At 47.2% G+C, this 19,350-nt stretch overlaps 1 protein-coding gene and 1 long non-coding RNA gene across 4 annotated transcripts in view; one reads left to right on the forward strand and one right to left on the reverse strand.

The window, feature by feature from the left end:
* ITGB3 (integrin subunit beta 3) overlaps positions 1-19,350 on the reverse strand; it is a 60,714-nt gene that overhangs the window by 16,797 nt on the left and 24,567 nt on the right. For all 3 annotated transcript variants that reach the window (XM_008012292.3, XM_008012293.3, XM_037993333.2), the window contains exons 3-10: positions 13,211-13,406; positions 12,063-12,315; positions 10,326-10,488; positions 9,535-9,696; positions 6,999-7,094; positions 6,501-6,590; positions 5,369-5,503; positions 3,688-4,117 (exon numbers count right to left, since the gene is read on the reverse strand). In XM_008012292.3, the coding sequence (XP_008010483.1) occupies positions 3,688-4,117; positions 5,369-5,503; positions 6,501-6,590; positions 6,999-7,094; positions 9,535-9,696; positions 10,326-10,488; positions 12,063-12,315; positions 13,211-13,406 (1,525 nt within the window). The remainder of the gene's footprint in view (positions 1-3,687; positions 4,118-5,368; positions 5,504-6,500; positions 6,591-6,998; positions 7,095-9,534; positions 9,697-10,325; positions 10,489-12,062; positions 12,316-13,210; positions 13,407-19,350) is intronic.
* Positions 16,261-17,231, forward strand: LOC140708781 (uncharacterized). The gene is made up of 2 exons (XR_012088984.1): positions 16,261-16,555; positions 16,906-17,231. It is a non-coding gene; the product is annotated as an uncharacterized lncRNA (long non-coding RNA).

The raw sequence follows: 19,350 nt of genomic DNA on the forward strand, positions 1-19,350 counted from the left end.
AGAAATATCTGCTTCCCAGGAAGGATGGGGAACATCACCCAAGCTGCCCCAGCTGCCAAGTATATCTGGAAAGTAGAGATGTTGGGCTGCCAGAAGGGTGGGGAAAGCAGAAAGGCTGTGTCCCGAGGCTAGGTTCCCTAGAAGTACAGTTTGGATAAGGATCTTATTTAAGTGACTCACTGAGGAAGTAGAGAGGAGGGAGCGAAACAGGACAGGGCAAGAGGCAGAGCTGGCAGGAATGTGGTTTCAGCCAGATGCCCTCCAGCCTGATCCTACGTGAATGGTACCACAAAGCCAGGCCCACCCTGAGACAAAGAGTCCAGCCTTAGAGTAACCCCTTGTCCATCAGTCATTGGTCAACATCTAGGGGCAATGCAGCTCCTGTCAGCCGAGGGCAGTTCTCCACAGAAGGGGCAGCTGTGAGCTGCTATCAGCCAACCTCACGGCAGCTGGGGGAGGAGTGCGCCAGCCAGCAGAGCTGGCCCCCCGCCCTCACCCCGGCCTTTCACTACACCCCACATTTGGCCACCGCTCCTGGATGGGAAAGACCGACACCACAGGGGCCTGGCGCACTCAGAGGCCTCCGCCTCCTCAGAAACTCTTGTACCATAGTGTTTCCTTTGTGAGGCTAAACAAAGTGATCTTTGACAAGATGGGCCAGCCAGGGAGTGAGGTTGGGAGTGGAAGTGACAGGTCAGAGCCAGCATGCTGACCCCAAGAGCCTTGGTAGGGTCAGCCCTTAAATGGTAGCCACAGTGTGGTAATGTCACAGGACTGGCGCCCCTCCAGCAAAAGGGAGGCTGAGCCTGGGTTCATTGGAAAGTCAGAGGAGTAAAGTAAGAAATTAAGAGTGGAAGAAGAGAAAGGGAGGGAAGCCAGAAGAGGGAGGGAGGAACAGGTGCTTGAGGTCATTGGGAACACGAACCCCACAGCTAGGCCTTCTGGGCTGATGCTCGCTCCACTCCTCTCTGTCCTGAGCCTGCCCTTCCTCTGAGATCCGTCAGACATCCCACCTCCTCCGTGAAGCCACCCAGGCCTCCCCTGTCCCCAGTCAGTCTCGCTCCAGTGGACTCCTATAACACTCCCTAAGCACCCCACACTTCCAGGATCTGTCAGATTCAACCTCATGTTGGGAATTATCCTTGGTTAACTGTCTTATTCACACCTCTCTATCCTACCCCACAACAGCACAGAATCTGGCTCACACAGGGTACCTGACTGATCTGTGGCTGTGGTTGTGGCCAGTGGAAAACCCGCTTGAGGATGATGCACTTCTTGATGTTTGAGGCAGGAATGTTGATCATGGGCAACCATGAAGACCAGGCCCAAAGTAGAGAGGGGACAAGGGGGATGGCCAGGGAACCAGCCACCATGCTTACAGGCCAGGGGCTAGGGAAATGGCCAAGTCATAGCACACCTGCTTCCTGAGCCCCTGCTTGTGGCAAAGAATGGAGCATAGAGCCAGCAGCTCTGGTGAAAGGCAATGGTGAGCAGGGCTGTAAGCCTGGAGAGGTCAGGGATCATGAATGACCCTTTGTTCACTCATATGGACCAAATGATGGCACAGAGCAGGTGCTCAGTGACTTGCGCCCCTGACTATCTGTCACTGGAGGATGTGATGATGGCACCACGGAGTCTAGACCTGAGGCTGGGTGGGTACCTGATACCCTAGCAAGACATGGTGGAGGGAGGCTGCAATGGCTGCCCTGGTTCCCTCATGGATTAGACTGGAATGCACTGAGGAGGAGCTGTTCCTGCACTAGTGAGAGGCAGGAACCAGGGCTTCTGACCCAGTCAGCTTTGTTTTGTGGCTTTAGTGGGGCAGCAGCCAAAAGAAACATGCTCTGGCTGGGATACTGCCGCAGTGCCTCACACCAGACCAGGAACCATCAGGGCACGGAGGAGGACTGGGGGTGCCCCCGTGGTCCAGCCATACTCCTCTCCTAGGACCACCCTCTCTCCCTCAGTCCCCAACCTTCTTCCCAGGGGTCTCCCACTTCAAACTTACCCATTTCCTTTGGTACTTTGAATTAGATGTAAATACTTTAAATAGTAAAATGAAGTGAAACTCCTGCCTCACCCCCTAATTCAAATGGTTGTTGTTTGTGTGCTTTCATCTGTATGTATCTGATCTCTTGATAACACTTCCTCCCAAACTCTCTCTAAAATTTTATCAGCATAAGTAAAGGAAACAATGTTGTAGATAATAAAAAAGCAATCATTTTTATGTTACTGTCATGCTTTAGCATGACACAGATCGACCTTTCTAAATGAGTTTTTTAAAAGGCTAGTATCAGTATTAAAGTGAGTGTCTGCATATTAGCTCAACTCATTAGAACCCCAATGCCGGCCAGGCACAGTGGCTCACGCCTGTAATCCCAGCACTTTGGGAGGCCCAGGCGGGAGGATCACGAGGTCAAGAAATCGAGACCACCCTGGCCAACGTGGTGAAACCTCATCTCTACTAAAAATACAAAAATTAGCTGGGCATGGTGGTGCACGTCTATAGTCCCAACTACCCGGGAGGCTGAGGCAGGAGAATTGCCTTAACTGGGAGGCAGAGGTTGCAGTGAGCCAAGATGGCACCACTGCACTCCAGCCTGGCGGTAGAGCAAGACTCTCTCTCAAAAAAAAAGAACCCAATGCCAGTGAAGCCAATCTGAGTCAAGGGTCACCCCAGAAAACAATTATAATGTCTCTGTTTGGCCACACAATACACCCGTAACCCAGTCCCAACCAACTTGCAAGTGTCTGTCGCAAGAGGGATTAAGCCACAGTGATTATGGCCCAGTAAAAACCCATCCTCAGTGCCCCAGGAACAACTCAGATTATTTGCCCTCTGAGAGTGTTGTCAGCATATCTGCAGATAAAGACTATATTAACGTTAGTTCAACTTCTAGCGGGAGAAGTACCCCAGGAGTGGTTCTTGGGGCAAGGAGAAACTAGTTTGAGATTATCAGTGGGCCTCAATATTTTACTGAATTTTGCAATGAGAATGACAACTCAGCACCCTGCTGAGTAGAAGGACTCAAAATCATAATCCCCAATCTGTCGGCAGGGACTCTCTGTGGCAGTGCTAGCCAAGAGAACTTTCTGTCACGTTGAAATGTTCTAGATCTATGCTGTCCAATATAGCAGCCACTAGCTACATGTGGCCACTGATCAGCTGAAAACCTGAATTTTTAATTTTTTGATTTTGGCTAATTTAAATAACCACATGTGGCTAAAGGCTACCATATTGGATTGCAAAGATCTAGAATCCAAAAAATAACAGTAGTACCAATAGTAGTAGTAGTGATAACAAAATAGTGCTAACATTAACAAGAGCATTACACCATTTTCCAGACATTGTTCAAGCACGCTCCAATGCCTTGCATATATACTACTATTTTCCAGGTCTCTTGTGATACAAAGATAAACTCATGTAAAATTATTACTAACCTTACTACATATTCTGACATGTGTTTTCTAAGTCTATAAATAGTAAAAATGTAATTGCCATCTATCAGTAACTTTTTTTTTTAACCTGAAAAGTGGATTGGTCCTTATACTCAAAAAGATTGGGAACCACTGAGTTACACCTCTGCCTGCAAAGACCCATCTCAGGCCTTTGCCTATGTTTCCAGGGGTTGCAGATGTATGAGGGGGTGTGGGTTCCAGGACAGGGGGCCATGCAGTTCTCCTCACCTGAGCACATCTCCCCCTTGTAGCGGACACAGGAGAAGTCATCACACTCGCAGTACTTGCCCGTGATCTTGCCAAAGTCACTGCTGTGGCAGACACATTGACCACAGAGACACTCGCCCCGCTGGCTGCAGACGGGCTGACCCTCCCGGGGGCTGCACTCGTCCTGCTGGGAAGGGCGATAGTCTTCCTCTGAGCACTCACACTGGGATCCCAGCCAGCCAGGCCCACAACGGCACACCCCACACTCAAAGGTCCCATTGCCATTGTTGCAGTGACGGCTATTAGGTTCAGCTTGGGCCTGGCAGGCACAGTCGCAATCAAAGGTGACCTGGACGATCAGGCTGTCCTTGAAGCCCACGGGCTTGATGGTAAAGGACTTCTCCTTCTCCTGGGGGCAGCCTCGCACCTTGGCCTCAATGCTGAAGCTCACCTGGATGGAAAGCAAGATTGTATTTAGACACAGTTGGGCCCAGCTAACACTCCAGCTCTGGAGGGAAAAAAAAAGTTGTTCCCTGCCCTGCCAAGGAATACCCAAATTGGGTGACTTATGCTTTTGCAATATGGAGTTCCTCAGGCTTTGTGGAAGGTCTGCAAAGCAAACCTTCCACAGGTTCCACAGACCTCCACCTCTGTGAAGGTCTGCAAAGCAAAAACACAAGCATGGGAATAGTATCATTGTGACATATGTAGCTGGATGCAGAGACATGGTCTGCAGTCAATAAATAATAAAAGGCTGTTTTTTTACTTCACGTGTGAAATAGACCAGCTGAAACTGAACAGAACCTGTGATCATATAAACACCCTGCTCTGGCCAACTAAGCAAGCTGGACTGATTATAATTATCAGCAAGATGCACAAAGCACTGTTTTGCACCACACAATCCCACATAGTGGTCAACCATAAGCTCAGATCTACTTCAATTTCCACACATTTTATAGTTTATGCAATAAAGCATGTTTCAGGACAATATTTCTAACATGGGATGTTTGCACAAGTGCCTGAAAGATAGATAGATTAAGAGAAAGGATCAGTGCATCCAAAGATCTATTTTCTTCCCCTCCTTCCTCCCCTCCCACCAACTCCTCTCCCCTTAGGCAGAAGCAGAGGAGAAACGACCGATAAGGAAAGTCGTGGAGGGACTGGGTGGTGAAATGAACATCTGGCTTCAAAAATTCCATGAGGGTAGGTACTCTTGCCTGTTCCATTTGCTGCTAAATTCTCGGCAACTAGAACAATGCCTGACACAATGTCAGTGCTCAATAAATATTTATAGATGATGTTGTCATTTTACATTTTAGATTTTACTTTCCTGTGTCATTTTACAAAAGAAAGGTATTAATTACCTTGGGAAAGCTGGAGACTGGTGAGGGACTGAAGGTAAAGAAATATTTTCCTTTGCAATCAACTGTGCATACACAAACAAAGGTAACCAAATTGTAAGTTTTTTAAATTCCTGAGAGTTAAGTTCATGTAACAGAAATAGCTTACGCAACAGAAGCCCCAGAGGAAAAGATTGGTGGATCCATTACCTCTAACTTGAAATGACTTTCAGGAAAGGTATTTTTCCTGCCCATATTTTTTTCTGGCAGAAGGGGGCCATTTTTAGTCATTACAAAAAGAAGAAAGGGGGTTGGGTGCTCACAGATGCTCCAGTACAAAGGCCCTGCCCAGCCCATCTCACCGTGTCTCCAATCTTGAGTCCCATACAAGACTTGAGGCCAGGGATGACCTCATTGTTGAGGCAGGTGGCGTTGAAGGATAGAGACAATTCTTCAGGGAGGTCACGCACTTCCAGCTCGACTTTAGAGCGGATTTTCTGAGCACAAAGGGGCACAAGAAGACAAGAAAATGAACTGAGGCCGGGCGCGGTGGCTCAAGCCTGTAATCCCAGCACTTTGGGAGGCCGAGACGGGCGGATCACGAGGTCAGGAGATCGAGACCATCCTGGCTAACCCGGTGAAACCCCGCCTCTACTAAAAAAATACAAAAAACTAGCCGGGCGAGGTGGCGGGCGCCTGTAGTCCCAGCTACTTGGGAGGCTGAGGCAGGAGAATGGCGTGAACCCGGGAGGCGGAGCTTGCAGTGAGCTGAGATCCGGCCACTGCACTCCAGCCTGGGCGGCAGAGCGAGACTCCGTCTCAAAAAAAAAAAAAAAAAAAAAAAGAAAATGAACTGAAAGGAAATGGGAAATGGCAAGAGCCAGTTCCATCCCAAGCCAAATCTGCCAAGTAGCTCTGGACTCACCCCAGCAGTGCCAGAGGCCAAGGTTTGACCTGGAAGCTGCTGGAGCACCCCTAGGACTCTGTTTCCTCCTCTGTTTCCTGCACAGGAACCTGCTCCCTCTTTCCATCTCCACTTGCGTCTAGGTGAGTCTGGGTAAAATGTACCAGCTACACCCTCCCACGGGCCTCAAAGATTTTGCGAAAGGGGAGTACTGGTCACCTTGGAAAGCAGCATTTTCTACCTAATGTTTCATCAACTTCACCTTCCCCATGTCTCAGCTCTCTCTTTTCCCTGTTATTGGAGCCCAGTTTTCCCTCACTCTGCCCCAGTTCCAGGGCTCTGCTCCTTCTCCAACTAATCACCATCCCCATCCCCATCCCCTTTCTTTCTTTCTTTCTTTCTGGGCTACTTCCTTCTCAGAAGGCTGCATCCCTTCTAGAGCAGACCACTGCCTGGCCTCTGGGAGCACATGGAGAAGGCAGTAAGATCGTGTGGTAGACTGGCACCTGGGACTCACAAACCTGAGCCCTGCTGTGTAAGCCAAATGAGGTGGACTCTCCGCAGGACTATTCCCAGCACAAGACACTTACCCCATAAGCATCAACAATGAGCTGGAGGACATTGCTGGAATCCATGGACAGAACCCCGACTGTGGTCCCTGGGATGAGCTCACTATAGTTCTAAAAAGGACGACAAAGATGTCCAGAGCTTACCGAAGGAAGGTGGTGGTCTCCAAAAGCCCTCCTCAAATCCCACTGAAAGTCCTGAGATGAAGATTGGAGGAAGGTATGGGATATTTCAGTGGTCACTGCCAGGAATATATCTAGCAGTTTTTCAGCCCTGAGCAAAAGTAGAGGAAGCCTCTCACACCCTTTGCCACCTCCCCTCCATCACCACAAACACCAGCACACACCTTGTAAGTTCAAGGTTGCAGGAAAAAGGCCCAGAGTGCAATCTTTAGCTCCTGGGCAGTGGATTAGGGGAGAGTCTTTCCTGGTTGGGGACTATGGCCAACGCTAGCACAGGCTGGCTACCTGGGGCTCCCACCATCACAGGGCCCACTCCAGGAAGCCCGAAGGCACAGTCACCTGATAGAGATTGACTACATTTTCAGTCACTGCAAAGATCAAATTGATGTTTTTCTGGGAGAGCTTCTCAGTCATCAGCCCCAAAGAGGGATAATCCTAGAAAAATGAAGGATGTAGAAGTTAATGAAGTGCCATGTACATCCCTAGGGTCTAAACCTTAGAACTTATCTTGCTTGGGCTGTGGCTCAGAGAGTTGTGGTGCTTAAACCTTTTCACTTCATGCTGAAAGTGAGACAAGAGCCTGGGCAACATGGCAAGACCCCATCTCTACAAAAAAAAAAAAAAATTTAATTTGCCAGATGCGGTGGTAAGTGCCTACAGTCCTAGCTACTGGGTAAGCTGAGGCAGGAGGATCGCTTCGGCCCAGGAGTTGGAGGTTACAATGAGCTATGATTGCACCACTGCACTCCAGCCCAGGCAGCAGAGCAAGACTCTGTCTCTAAAACTGCAAAAAAAAAGTAGGGGGCAGGGGGTACAGTGAGACAAGAAGGGTAAGTAGCACAGAAGTCTACTTGTGAACTCCAGGGATAGACAAAGAGGTGCAGGCCAGTGGTGTCAAAACTAAGCACCTCTTTCTTTCCGCTTGAATTTAATGCACTAATACAATGGAGCTGCTTCCCTGCACAAGGCACTGGGTTAGGCCTCTGTTTTGGAACTACTGACCGATGCCTTGGCCTGGCCCTCATGATCCTCCACCGTGTGGTCTCAGTCTTTCTTTCCAAATATTACTCACCGCTCTCCCTCTTCCACTCAGCAGTGATCTGGTCCACTGTCTCCCACCTGGAGTTGCCTTCTTGTTGGTAATCCTCCTCCTTTCTTAGGGCCCAGCTTAGGCCCCACTTCCTTCAGGAGACTTCCTTGGCCATCCCAGCTCATGATGAGCTTTCCTCCCTTGGATACGTATAGCCCACTTTGGCTTTGCCACACCCATTTAGCACTAATCATGCATCTTGTGTTATTGTAAATATATATATATCCTTTCTCCTCAACTAGACCAAAAACTCTGTAAGGATAGAACCATACATAGTCTTGTTACCTCCCTTAGCCCCTGGCCCAGTGCCTTGCATAGATTAGGTGTCAAAGGTTGCTGACTCATTGCCTGGTAGTGCTTGACTTGGATATGACTGACACCAAGGAACTCCAGGACACTGTGCGGGTGGGGTGGTGAATTGTGAACATGTCCATGGGATCCTAGACTTTGCAGGGAGCTCATTAGATCCTCAGCTCAGTCTCCTGCCTTTACACAGGTATACCTTTAAGCCACCTAGATAAGGAAGTTGCTATATTGTCCTTAGGAGATGAAGAGTTCACACTTGCCCCAGGTACCTAGAGCATTACAGCACATTTCTCTTATGGTTTATAGTAATTTCTCCTGATTCAATTTAAATATTTTCCTCTTGTTTAACCTTCTATGGTGATATAAAACAACTTATAAGACGTGTTCTCATGTATAAGCTAAATCATCCTTTAGCCTTCTTTCTTTCAAGCTGAATGACTCTGGCCTTTTAATCTTTCCTCGTAGGACCTGTTCACCATGTCTTTGATGATCTTTCCCCTCTTTCTCTCTTTCTCTCTCTAAGAGAAGGGGTCCCCACTAGGAGCAATGGCTCACGCCTGTAATCCCAGCACTTTGGGAGGCTTAGGGGGGCAGACTGCTTAAGCCAAGGAGTTCGAGACCAGCCTGGGCAACATAGCAAGACCCTATTTTCAAAAATTAGCCGGGCATGGTAGTGCATGCCTGTGGTCCCAGCTACTCAGGAGACTGAGGTGGTGAAGGCTACAGTGAGCCAAGATTGCACTACTGCGCCCCAGCTGGGCAACACAGCAAGACTCTGTATCAAAATAAAACAAAAAAAAAGCAGTGGTGGTTCTTGCTCTGCAACTCAGTCAGGAGTGTGGTGGCAAGATCACAGCTCGCTGCAGCCTCAGACTACTGGGCTCAAGAGATCTTTCTGCCTCAGCCCCACAAGTAGCTGGGACCACAGACACAAGCCACCACACTCAGCGAGTTTTTGCATTTTTTGTAGAGACAGGGTCTCACTATATTTCCCAAGCTGGTTTCAAACTTCTTGACTCAAGTGATCCTTCCACCTCAGCCTCCCAAAGTGCCGAAATTACAGGCATGAGCCATCACATGCCTCGCCAATCTTTCTCTTTTTTTCCTCTATCTTCTTCCAATAACCACAAGTTAGTATGGTATTCCAAGAAAGGGCTAATCAAAGTGGAAAGGAAGACCTGCTTTCTAGTTGGGTTATAAAAATCCTTTGGGTCCATTCTGGATCCCATGATGCTGTTGCTATGCTGCTGACAGTAAAGGCAGTGATAACACTACAATCAGGGATATCTCTAATGGTTATGTAGGTTGTATGCTGGATGACAGTGTCCAGTTGGTAAGGGATAGGGGCAAGCTGAAACCAAGCCCTGCACCCTGCCCAGAAGGAGGGGCTGCCATTTTCATATTCACACAGACTCTGCCTGGGCTAGGGCAACCCTCACCATCATGAATAGAAACCATAGGTGGTACCAGAGATCTCACCATGGTAGTGGAGGCAGAGTAATGATTGTCACTACCAACATGACACTGCCCATCATTGGGCTGGACAATGCCTGCCAGCCTTCCGTCCAGTGCTATATGAGTCTTGGCATCAGTGGTAAACACCAGCAAGTGTGATGCATCATTCCTCCAGCCAATCTTTTCCTGTTAAAAGAAAACAAAAAAACAAAGGCAGAGGAGACAAAACAAATTCAGCCATGTCACAGGTAGAGAACAGAGACCCAAGGCGCTCCCTGGCTAAAGGGCTGGACAGCTTGTTTTGAAGAAGGGTCTCAGTCCCAGTCCTTGGAACCGAAGCTGAAACTTTCCAGTTCAGGGGTTTCGTTCTCTTCAGAAAACAGTCTCATAACTGATTAGTTCAAGCAGCTGAATGAGATCCTCTTAACTCTTCTAATGACAGCAACATTGCCCATCTAGAAACTGATGGGCATCCACAGAGCTGATCTGGGCTAGAAGAAATCTCATCTGAACATCTGCCTACTTTGCTGAGGTTAAGTTAGCCCAGCTTTAACTCTGAAGTAACTCTGAAGATGGGAAGATGCTCTCCCCTGGGAACATCTGAGACCACTGAGGTTCAAAGAAATGTCAGCTCAGGCCAGGGAGTGGATCTAAGCCAAGGCTAAATATCAGGAGCAACTTACTACTCACAACTGCAGGAAGCTCTGCTTAGTTCTCATCTCGTTTTACACCAGACATCCCCAGAGTTCAGTCACTTCCTTCCCCATTTTGATCTATGCCAACCACACCTGGCACTCTAAGTCCTCCAAACTCACATCACAGACTGTAGCCTGCATGATGGCATCAAAGCCACCCTCTGGAGCATCTCGGTTCCGTGACACACTCTGCTTCTTCACTTCCTCATTGAAGCGGGTCACCTGGTCAGTTAGCGACAGCACGTGTTTGTAGCCAAACATGGGCAAGCAGGTGGTCTTCATACTGGGAAAGGATGGGAAATAATTTAAGCAGACACCTTGATGGAAAAGGCAGCATGAGAATTGGGAGGAAAGAGAGGGGACAAATATAGATAGTGGTATGCCCAAGCCAGTTCCATACAACCACAGTTACCCAGACAGTTCAGACTCCAAAATCCTCAAATTACCTGAGGCTCCCCATCAACCTTACCCCCATCCAGCCATCCAGCTAGCCTAGAGGATAAGAGATTGAGCTGAAAACAAGACTCCCTGAGCTTAGATCCCAGCTGCCCTCTTTACTAGTCATGGCACCTTCGGCAAGCCTCTCAAGTCAGCCTGTGAAAGTGGGGCCAGGATAGCACATATCCCATAAGAGTTGCGAGACTTAAGTAAGTTCATATACACAAAGCACTTAGACCAGAGCAAGGCTTGAGTTGCTGATACTATCAGCTTATACTTAACACTTTTCTAAAGTAACAATAAAGCACAAGTCCATCCGTACGTTAAGGTCCCTGAACCATCAATAAATTGATAGATCATGCAAGATAGGTGCATTTCCGCCCCCAGCCAAAATAGTGTGTTTAATTAATAGCTGATGTCTTGCCTGGGAACCTTACAACCCAGACAGAAGGTTGAATGACACATCATATAACTTCAAAACCTTTTTTTTTTTTTTTTTTAAGAGACAGTTGTGCTCCATTGCCCAGGTTGGTGTGCAGTGGCAAAATCACGGCTCACTGCAGCCTCAACCTCCCAAGCTCAGTCAGTCCTCACACCTCAGCCTCCCTATAGTCCCGGGGACTGCAGGCATGCACCATCACACATGCTAATTTTTTGTAATTTTTGTAGAGATGGGGGTCTCACTATGTTGCCTAGGCTGAACTCAAACTCCTAGGCTCAAGTGATCCTCCCACCTTGGTCTCCCAAAGTGCTGGGATTACAGAAGTGAGCCACCCCACCTGGCCATAACTTTGAAAACTAAAAAGTAAATTCACACCTTTTCAGGCTCAGCAACCAGCATTGTAAGTTATTCTAATACATGGATTTGCACAGTCCCCACCGATTGAATAAGTAAGCCATTAAGTTTTAAGCCAAAGTTTCAAACAGAGGCACAAGTTATCCATTTACAGACTATAAAAGTGTTCAACAAATGTCATTTCCACTCTTTTATATTCCTTAGTACTTCATTTCTTCTGTTTGTACCCTGCAGGATGCACAGCCTTGATGAAGACAATAACGCCAACAATGGAATCAATCCTTCTGTAATCACAATTTCTCAGTTTACTTATCCATAAGTTTCTTTCTACTTTTGACCTCATTTCCCTTCCATTCTTTCCTGCCTCCTATTTATTTGTTACCAAGACTAAGAAGCTGATGAATTTTCTTTCTAGGTTCTCCAAACAGCCTTAGGTTCTACTGACACAACCCTCCAGATCCACAAGCTAGCCCATTTGCCAGACAGGGAGACCAAGGTAGAGAGGAGCTATAGTTTGGCCAGAAGACAGCCAACAAAGTGACCCTAGAGCTAGAAATAGAAACCAGGACTTGGACCTTCCTGGGGCAAAAGATGCTGTCCTGGCATCTGGAGGAGGGACTTACTCATAGCAGGGGTTTTCGAGGGCCTCTGGTGGGGAGATATACATGTATGGTGACACAGGCTTGTCCACAAATGCCCCGAAGCCAATCCGCAGGTTACTGGTGAGCTTTCGCATCTGGGTGGCCAGCTTGGTACCCAGGTTCTGGATGCTCCACAGATCGTCCTTCATGGAGTAAGACAGGTCCATCAAGTAGTAGATGTCCACAGGGTAATCCTCCACCTGCCGCACTTGGATGGAGAAATTCTTCGAATCATCTGGAAGGCAGGAAGATGTTAGTTTTTATCTTCTTCTCCCTCCAAGATTGAATAAACAGATTTGGATACAGTTGGCACTAAGAAATTGCATGATCAAAGCAAACCAGAAAGCCCTGGTCCCTTTTCCTCTTCCTTTGCAATTCTATTACTCTTCTAATCTCTTGACCCGCCTATTTTTAACATCTTCTTTTCCATTCTAAAATTTTCCACTTTCTCTAAATCCCCAGGGGATTTCCAATCCTGTGAGTTCCAAGGGTCTATCACTGTGAGTCACAGAGGTTTTGATAGTTACTACACTTCGGACTCTGTAAAAGACAGAAGTTGCACCCTACCCTTCTCTGAATCCCATTGCATCCAACACATGCCTTGATAGTAGGTAAATCCTTCTTGACTTAGTTGGAAAGTCAAAATCAATGCTTCAAAATTTCTGTCTCTTAGCCTAACCTTTCCTCCCTCTAAAGGTCTTGTGTACCTATTGTGCCTGCCCCCATTCCCCTGTCCCAATCCCCTGTGAAAGGAGGGCTTACAAGTTACTTTCTTATTCTATATCTCGTTTGCACCTCAACAGAAAGCTCGAAGCTAGGTAAAACAGGCACTTGGGTAAAGAAGAAACAAATGTTTTTTGAGCACCTACTTTGTTAGAAGGGTTAAGTAACTTGTCCAAGGTCAAATAGCTAATATATGATACAGTCAAGATTCAACTCAGATCTTCTGATTCAAGTCCTAACGTCTCTTATTTTTTTCCATTCTCTTGCCCGCACCTCCCCCCACATCCTTGTCTTCCCACCCCATTTCCATTCTGAGCTACTTCCCCAAGACTTCCTCCTCAGACCTCCAACTTGTGCTCTATGCCCACCTGTCTCAGGTCTCTCCTTGCAAAGGGTCCCATCCCTACCTGGCCGGAGCCGGAGTGCAATCCTCTGGGGACTGACTTGAGTGACCTGGGAGCTGTCTCCAGAGCCTTTGTCGCTGAGGGGCCTGTCCTCTAGTACTCGGGCCTCACTGACTGGGAACTCGATGGATTCCGGGGCACAGTTATCCTTCAGCAGATTCTCCTTCAGGTCACAGCGAGGTGAGCCCAGCGGCAGGGCCTATAAGACAGGAGACCAAAGAGAAGTCCAGCAATCAGAGCTATGGTGACTCTCTGCCTCCTGCAGGCCCTACCACTTCCCAATAGCTAAGAGTTTACCCCATACTTGGATCATAAACAAATTGGTTTGGACTTTCCTGGGATAATCCCTTAGGACGTTGTACAGAAAGGGGAAATTGATACTTTGGGAGGCCAAGGCATGAGGACTGCTTGAGGCCAAGAGTTCAAGACCAGCCTGGACAACATAGCTAGACCCTGGCTCTACCAAAAAAAAAAAAAAAAAAGGAAAAAGGAAAGAGAAATTGAGATATCAGAAAGGTCTATTCATGGAGTTGTAGCTAGAAAGAGAGCCTGTCCAGTAAGATGCCTGGTAGACCAGCATTTTTTAACTGTGGAATGTAACATACTTGTGGGTCCCAAAATCAATTTAGCAGGTATCAACCATCATTTTGTTAAATAAAATACAATAGAATAGAATAGAAAATATCAAAATGTACAAATAGTCAAAGTGTTGTTTTGTGAAACTCTCATATTGTTGGAGAGTGGGGAATAACACGTATAATAAATAACTATACCCAGTACAATGTGTTTCTTTCTGTAGGTCAGAATCAAAACAGTTTGGAAGCTACTGTGTTCGACATGGGCTAGGCTATGAGATCCATGAAGTCAGGGACTATGTGTGTCTTGGCCCCTCTCAATTCCCAGCATCCAATCTAGGACTTACCACAAACGTGATAGGGAAAGGCAGTGTAAGGAGGCAGGAGAGAGTCAGGGCTAAGAGCACAGGAGTAAATTTCAGCATTGCACTTACAACTGCTTACTAATGCAAGTCACCTAATTCCTCCAAGCCTAGTTTCCTTAGCTGTAACATGAACATAGTAACAGTCCCTCCTTCAGTGCTTAAGAGTAATCAAAATCATAGAGTCAAAAACTAGAATAGCAGTTTCCAGGGACTGGGAGGAATAGAGAATTACTGTTTAATGGGTATAGAGTTTCAGTTTTATAAGACGAAAAGAGTTAAGGAGATAGATAGTGGTGATGGGTTTTATGACATTATGAATGTATTTCATGCCACTGAACTGTACGCTTAAAAATGGTTAAGATGGGCCAGGCCCAGTTGCTTATGCCTGTAATCCCAGCACTTTGGGAGGCCAAGGTGGGCGGATCACCTCAGGTCAGGAGTCCGAAACCAGCCTGGCCAACCTAGTGAAACCCCGTCTCTACTAAAAATACAAAAATTAGCCAGGTGTGGTAGCATGCACCTGTAGTCCCAGCTACTTGGGAGACTGAGGCAGGAGAATCGTTTGAACCTGGGAGGTGGAGGTTGCAGTGAGCCGAGATCATGCCACTCCACTCCAGCCTGGGTGACAGAGCAAGACTTGATCTCACAAAACAAAACAAAAAAATGGTTAAGATGGTAAATTCTATGTTATTTTCCCACAATAAAAGTTACTTAAAATAATAGTAATTATGGTACCTCCCTCACAGGCATGTCACACAGGCTAAATAAGACAATCTACATAAAATGCATAGGACAGTGCCTGGCACAGAGGAAGTGCTCAGCAAATGTGAGCTATTACTATGAGGTGCTTGACAAGTACTTCCTGGATAAGCTAATTATGAATAAACTCCACGAACTTGGGAACATGGGAAAATACCATGATGCCAGGCTCCTAACCAGAGCCCATCCTATCACTTCAGCTTCCTCCTTCACCCTGGACAAAGAACAAATTGAGTACCCTTCCAAAAACCCACAGGCCCCTGGGGCTCTGTGTGCTTACACCTGAGTATTGAGTGGGGGCCACACTGGAAAGAACACCGAAAATCAGGAAACAGGATCAATCCTAGGCCTGCCAGTGACTAGTCACGTGACCTCAGATATATCATTTTGTGTCCTCACCTGTTCAACAAGGTAGTTAGATGACATGGTGTTTTCAGTCCCTTCCGGCTCTGACATTCAGCCAATTTAGCCAACACTGTGTGGGTGCATGTCTATGAGGGCTCCTCGCCAGGTTGAGGGGACCAGCCAGCAAGCTGGAAAACCCCTCCCTGGACCTATTTCACAACGTCTAGGCCTTCGGGCTCTCCCCAGCTCCACCCCTACCCACATCCCCCATAAGCACTTCCAAATGTCTGCTGGATAATCCACACCAATATCCCAGAAAAATTAGTGTTGACATTTATTGAGCACTTACTGTATGTCACGCACTGTGGTGAGCACTTTACATGGATTATTGCAATCTGCCTGCCTGACAGTTCCATGATGCTGGAACTATTATTATTTTATGAGGGAGAAACATAAGGTTTAGAGACTTCACAAATGAGGAACCCAATCTTACAGGTAAGGAATCTGAGGCTTGGAGAAGTTAAGGAATTTGCTCAAAGTTGCAGAACTAGGAAGTGGCAGAACTGAGAGGCCAGCTAGATTGTCCGACTGTAATTATCCTCATAAAATAAGCTTCATTACATTCCGTATAGAGTGAGAGTCAAGGCACGGAAAAGGAGGAGTGTGGAAGGAATGGTCCTAGGAGGAGCCACAACAGAGAATGCCCCAGGTAGGGAACAGGATGCAAGATGGGCATGTACGAGGGATGGAGAAGGATGGATGACATCTGCCTCCTCAGCCCCCTCAAACAACCTGGCAGTCATAATGCCAGGAGAGGGACTGGGCCACAAGGAGCCATTCATACTCAAAAGCCCTGTAACCAGCCGGGTGCGGTGACTCATGCCTGTAATCCCAGCGCTGTGGGAGGCCGACACGGGTGGATCACTTGAGCTCAGGAGTTCCGGACCACCCCGGGCCACAGGGCGAAACCCCGTCTCTACTAAAAATACAAAGATTATCTGGGCATGGTAGTGCACTCCTGGAATCCCAGCTACTCAGGCGGCTGAAGTGGGAGGATCACTTGAGCCAGGGAGGCGGAGGTTGCAGTGAGCCAAGATCACACCACTGCACCCCAGTCTAGGTGACAGTGTAAGACCCCATCTCAAAACAAAAACAAAAACCCTGTAACCCAAAACCCTTCCCAATGCTTAAAGTCTCTCTCCCTCTCCAGTCCGATCCCCCTTTCATGGGCTGAAGCCTTCTCCACGTGGATGGGGACATGAGCAACACCAACAGCATGAGGACTACCCTGGCCCAGGCAAGAAGTAAGTAGAGTTTCTGGAAGCCAGCAGCTTCTTTCTTTCTGTCTCAGCTTCACAGGTATGCAGGCAGGGAACTGGCCTCAGCAATGGAAATCACTGAATGAGACTTAACCTTCCTGGTGGCAAATACTCCAACAGGGACATCATAGACCTTCCACAACTCTGAGGAAGATGAAAATCTCCCCTGCACCCAGTTGTGGCTGAGGATGGAATGACATGGGGGAGAGCTTGGGCACTTCAGGTTTTGTGCCCAGACTCCTCCTGTTGTCCCTGCCCACCTCTCCTACCCCTTCCTCCTCGGAAGCAGTCTTTTTCTTGCTCAAAAAACGTCCCAATCTTATCTCTGATTCCAGCTGCCCACAAAGCCCCAGGGAGAAAACCTTCCCAAAAAGGCAGTGGAGAAATCAGAATGCAGTGAGGAGCGGATCCTCTCCAGGACCAAGACAGATTCTGAAAAAGACAGCAGGGATGGGAGCCCAGCAAACGGGATGAGAGCAGCAAGGCCATCGTGCATCTTCAGGCTGCATCCGCAGAGCGAGAGAATGCATTAGACGGGAATTTCCTGACTCCTGTGTTCTAATGTGGCCGTCCTAATGAGAAGAGGGTTTGAAGCGCTAAGATGTGCTGACAGTCCTAATGGTTTGTTATGAGTTTCCTTAGAAAAATTAAACACTGAAAAACAAAACTGCCTCCCTCCCTCCCTCTGTGGTTGCTGACATCAGAGGTCAGGAATATAACAGGCCTGCTCGTCAGCCAAGTTCTCCACGAGAGCCCTGTTCCAGAAGAGCACCAAGGCAGTGACCTCAACATCCTTGGGCAACATTCCCTTTCTTGGTAACCCAGGCTGAGAAGGTAGAAGGAATATCACCAGGTTATGCAGGCAGAAAGCTAGAAGGGGGACGGGTGGATATTAAAGTTGCAGTTCCCAGGGAAACCGGATGTTACACAAAAAGGGCAAAAATAGCCAAGACCCAGGGGAAGGGCCTGAGCACAGAGGTGGGAGGTTCCAGCCAGCACCCTGCAAGCTGGCTGAATTACCTCCCTCTCCTGGGAGGGTGACACATGCTCTTAGTGCCATTCTCCATTAATTCCATTTTGGAAACTGGGAAAGTACAACATGAATAGTTGTCATTATCCTGCCTATTTCACAGGGTTGGTCAGGAAGTAAAAGAAGACTGTGAATGTGAAATGCTTTCAAAATAGAAAAATCTCAATATAAGTTAACTATACTGAAATCCATTAGGACAGAGGTCCCCAACTTTTTGACACCAGGGACTGGTTTCATGGAAGACAATTTTTCCATGGACAGGGAGGTGGGGATGGTTTCAGAATGAAACTGTTCCACCCCAGATCATCAGGCATTAGTTTGATTCTCATAAGGAGTGAACAACCTAGATCCCTCCCATGCGCAGTTCACAGTAGGGTTTGAGCTATGAGAATCTAATGCCCCGCAGATCTGACAGAAGGCGGAGCTCAGGCGGTAATGCTCGCTCCCTTGCTGCTGACCTCCTGCTGTGCGGCCTGGTTCCTAATAGGCCATGGACCGGGAATTGGGGTCCCTGCTTTAGGATATAGTATAAACAAATAAACGCAAATATAAGGTGACTCTTTTTTTTTTTTTTTTTTTTTTGAGATGGAGTTTCACTCTTGTTGTCCAGGCTGGAGTAGTGCAATGGCGCGATCTCGGCTCACTGCAACCTCCACCTCCCAGGTTCAAGCGATTCTCCTGCCTCAGCCTCCCTAGTAGCTGGGATTACAGGCACACACCACCACACCCAGCTAATTTTGTATTTTTGGTAGAGACGGGGTTTCACCATGTTGGTCAGGCTGGTTTCAAACTCCTGACCTCAAGTGATCCGCCTACCTTGGCCTCCCAAAGTGCTGGGATTACAGGAGTGAGACACTGCACCCAGCAGGTAACTCTTTTTTACAGTTAACTACTATTATTTCATACTGTTTTCTTGGAGAGGGAGAGTCGATATGCTCCAGTACATTTTTTACCCCCAAGCGCCACCAAAACAACTCCCATCTATTGCTGTCTTGATTAACTCATCTGGTGAGGACAAGAAATCACTTGAACATGTAAAGAGAAAAGAATAAAGAGGGCAGAAAGGAGGAGGGGAGGAACATGAAGCATTTTTGTTTATAGTTGTTGGTATTCACATTTCATTGTTTACAAGGAGACGAGCACTCTTAGTATTATACTTCCTTTTATAATAATAAGTTGGAGCAAATCTCTCAAGATGAACATTTATCCTCCAGATTAAAAATAAATAGAAAGAAAACAAGTCAGAATAAAATTCTGTTTGTGATTACAAAGCAATGTAAATCATGGCCTATATCTTGTCCTGCAGTTGCAGAGAAGAAAATGAGAAGGAAATCCTATTAGAGTCTTCCTCTACTTTGCTAGACTCAAACCCCTTCTTCTTCTGTCACCCTTGGTTATCAGGCTAAGTGGGAAGCTGGCCCATCTTCCAGGGTGTACTCAGGCTTATATAAGAATTCCTAGTATATCCCTCCACTGTAGGGTTGTCAAATTTAGCAAATATTTGGGACATACTTATACTAAAAGTTATTTTTTGTTTAATTCAAATTTAAATGGATGTTCTGTATTTTAGATTTATTTTTTAGAGACAGGATCTCCCTATGTTACCCAGCCTAGAGTGCAGTGTCTATTAACAGATATGATCATGGTGCACTACAGCCTCAAAATCGTAGGCTCAGAGAATCCTCCCACCCCAGCCTCCTGAGTGGCTGGGACTACAGGCACCAGGCTGGATGTTCTGTATTTATCTGGC

The sequence above is a fragment of the Chlorocebus sabaeus genome, chromosome 16 (genome assembly GCF_047675955.1).
Source record: "Chlorocebus sabaeus isolate Y175 chromosome 16, mChlSab1.0.hap1, whole genome shotgun sequence".
NCBI classification, from domain to species: domain Eukaryota; kingdom Metazoa; phylum Chordata; class Mammalia; order Primates; family Cercopithecidae; genus Chlorocebus; species Chlorocebus sabaeus.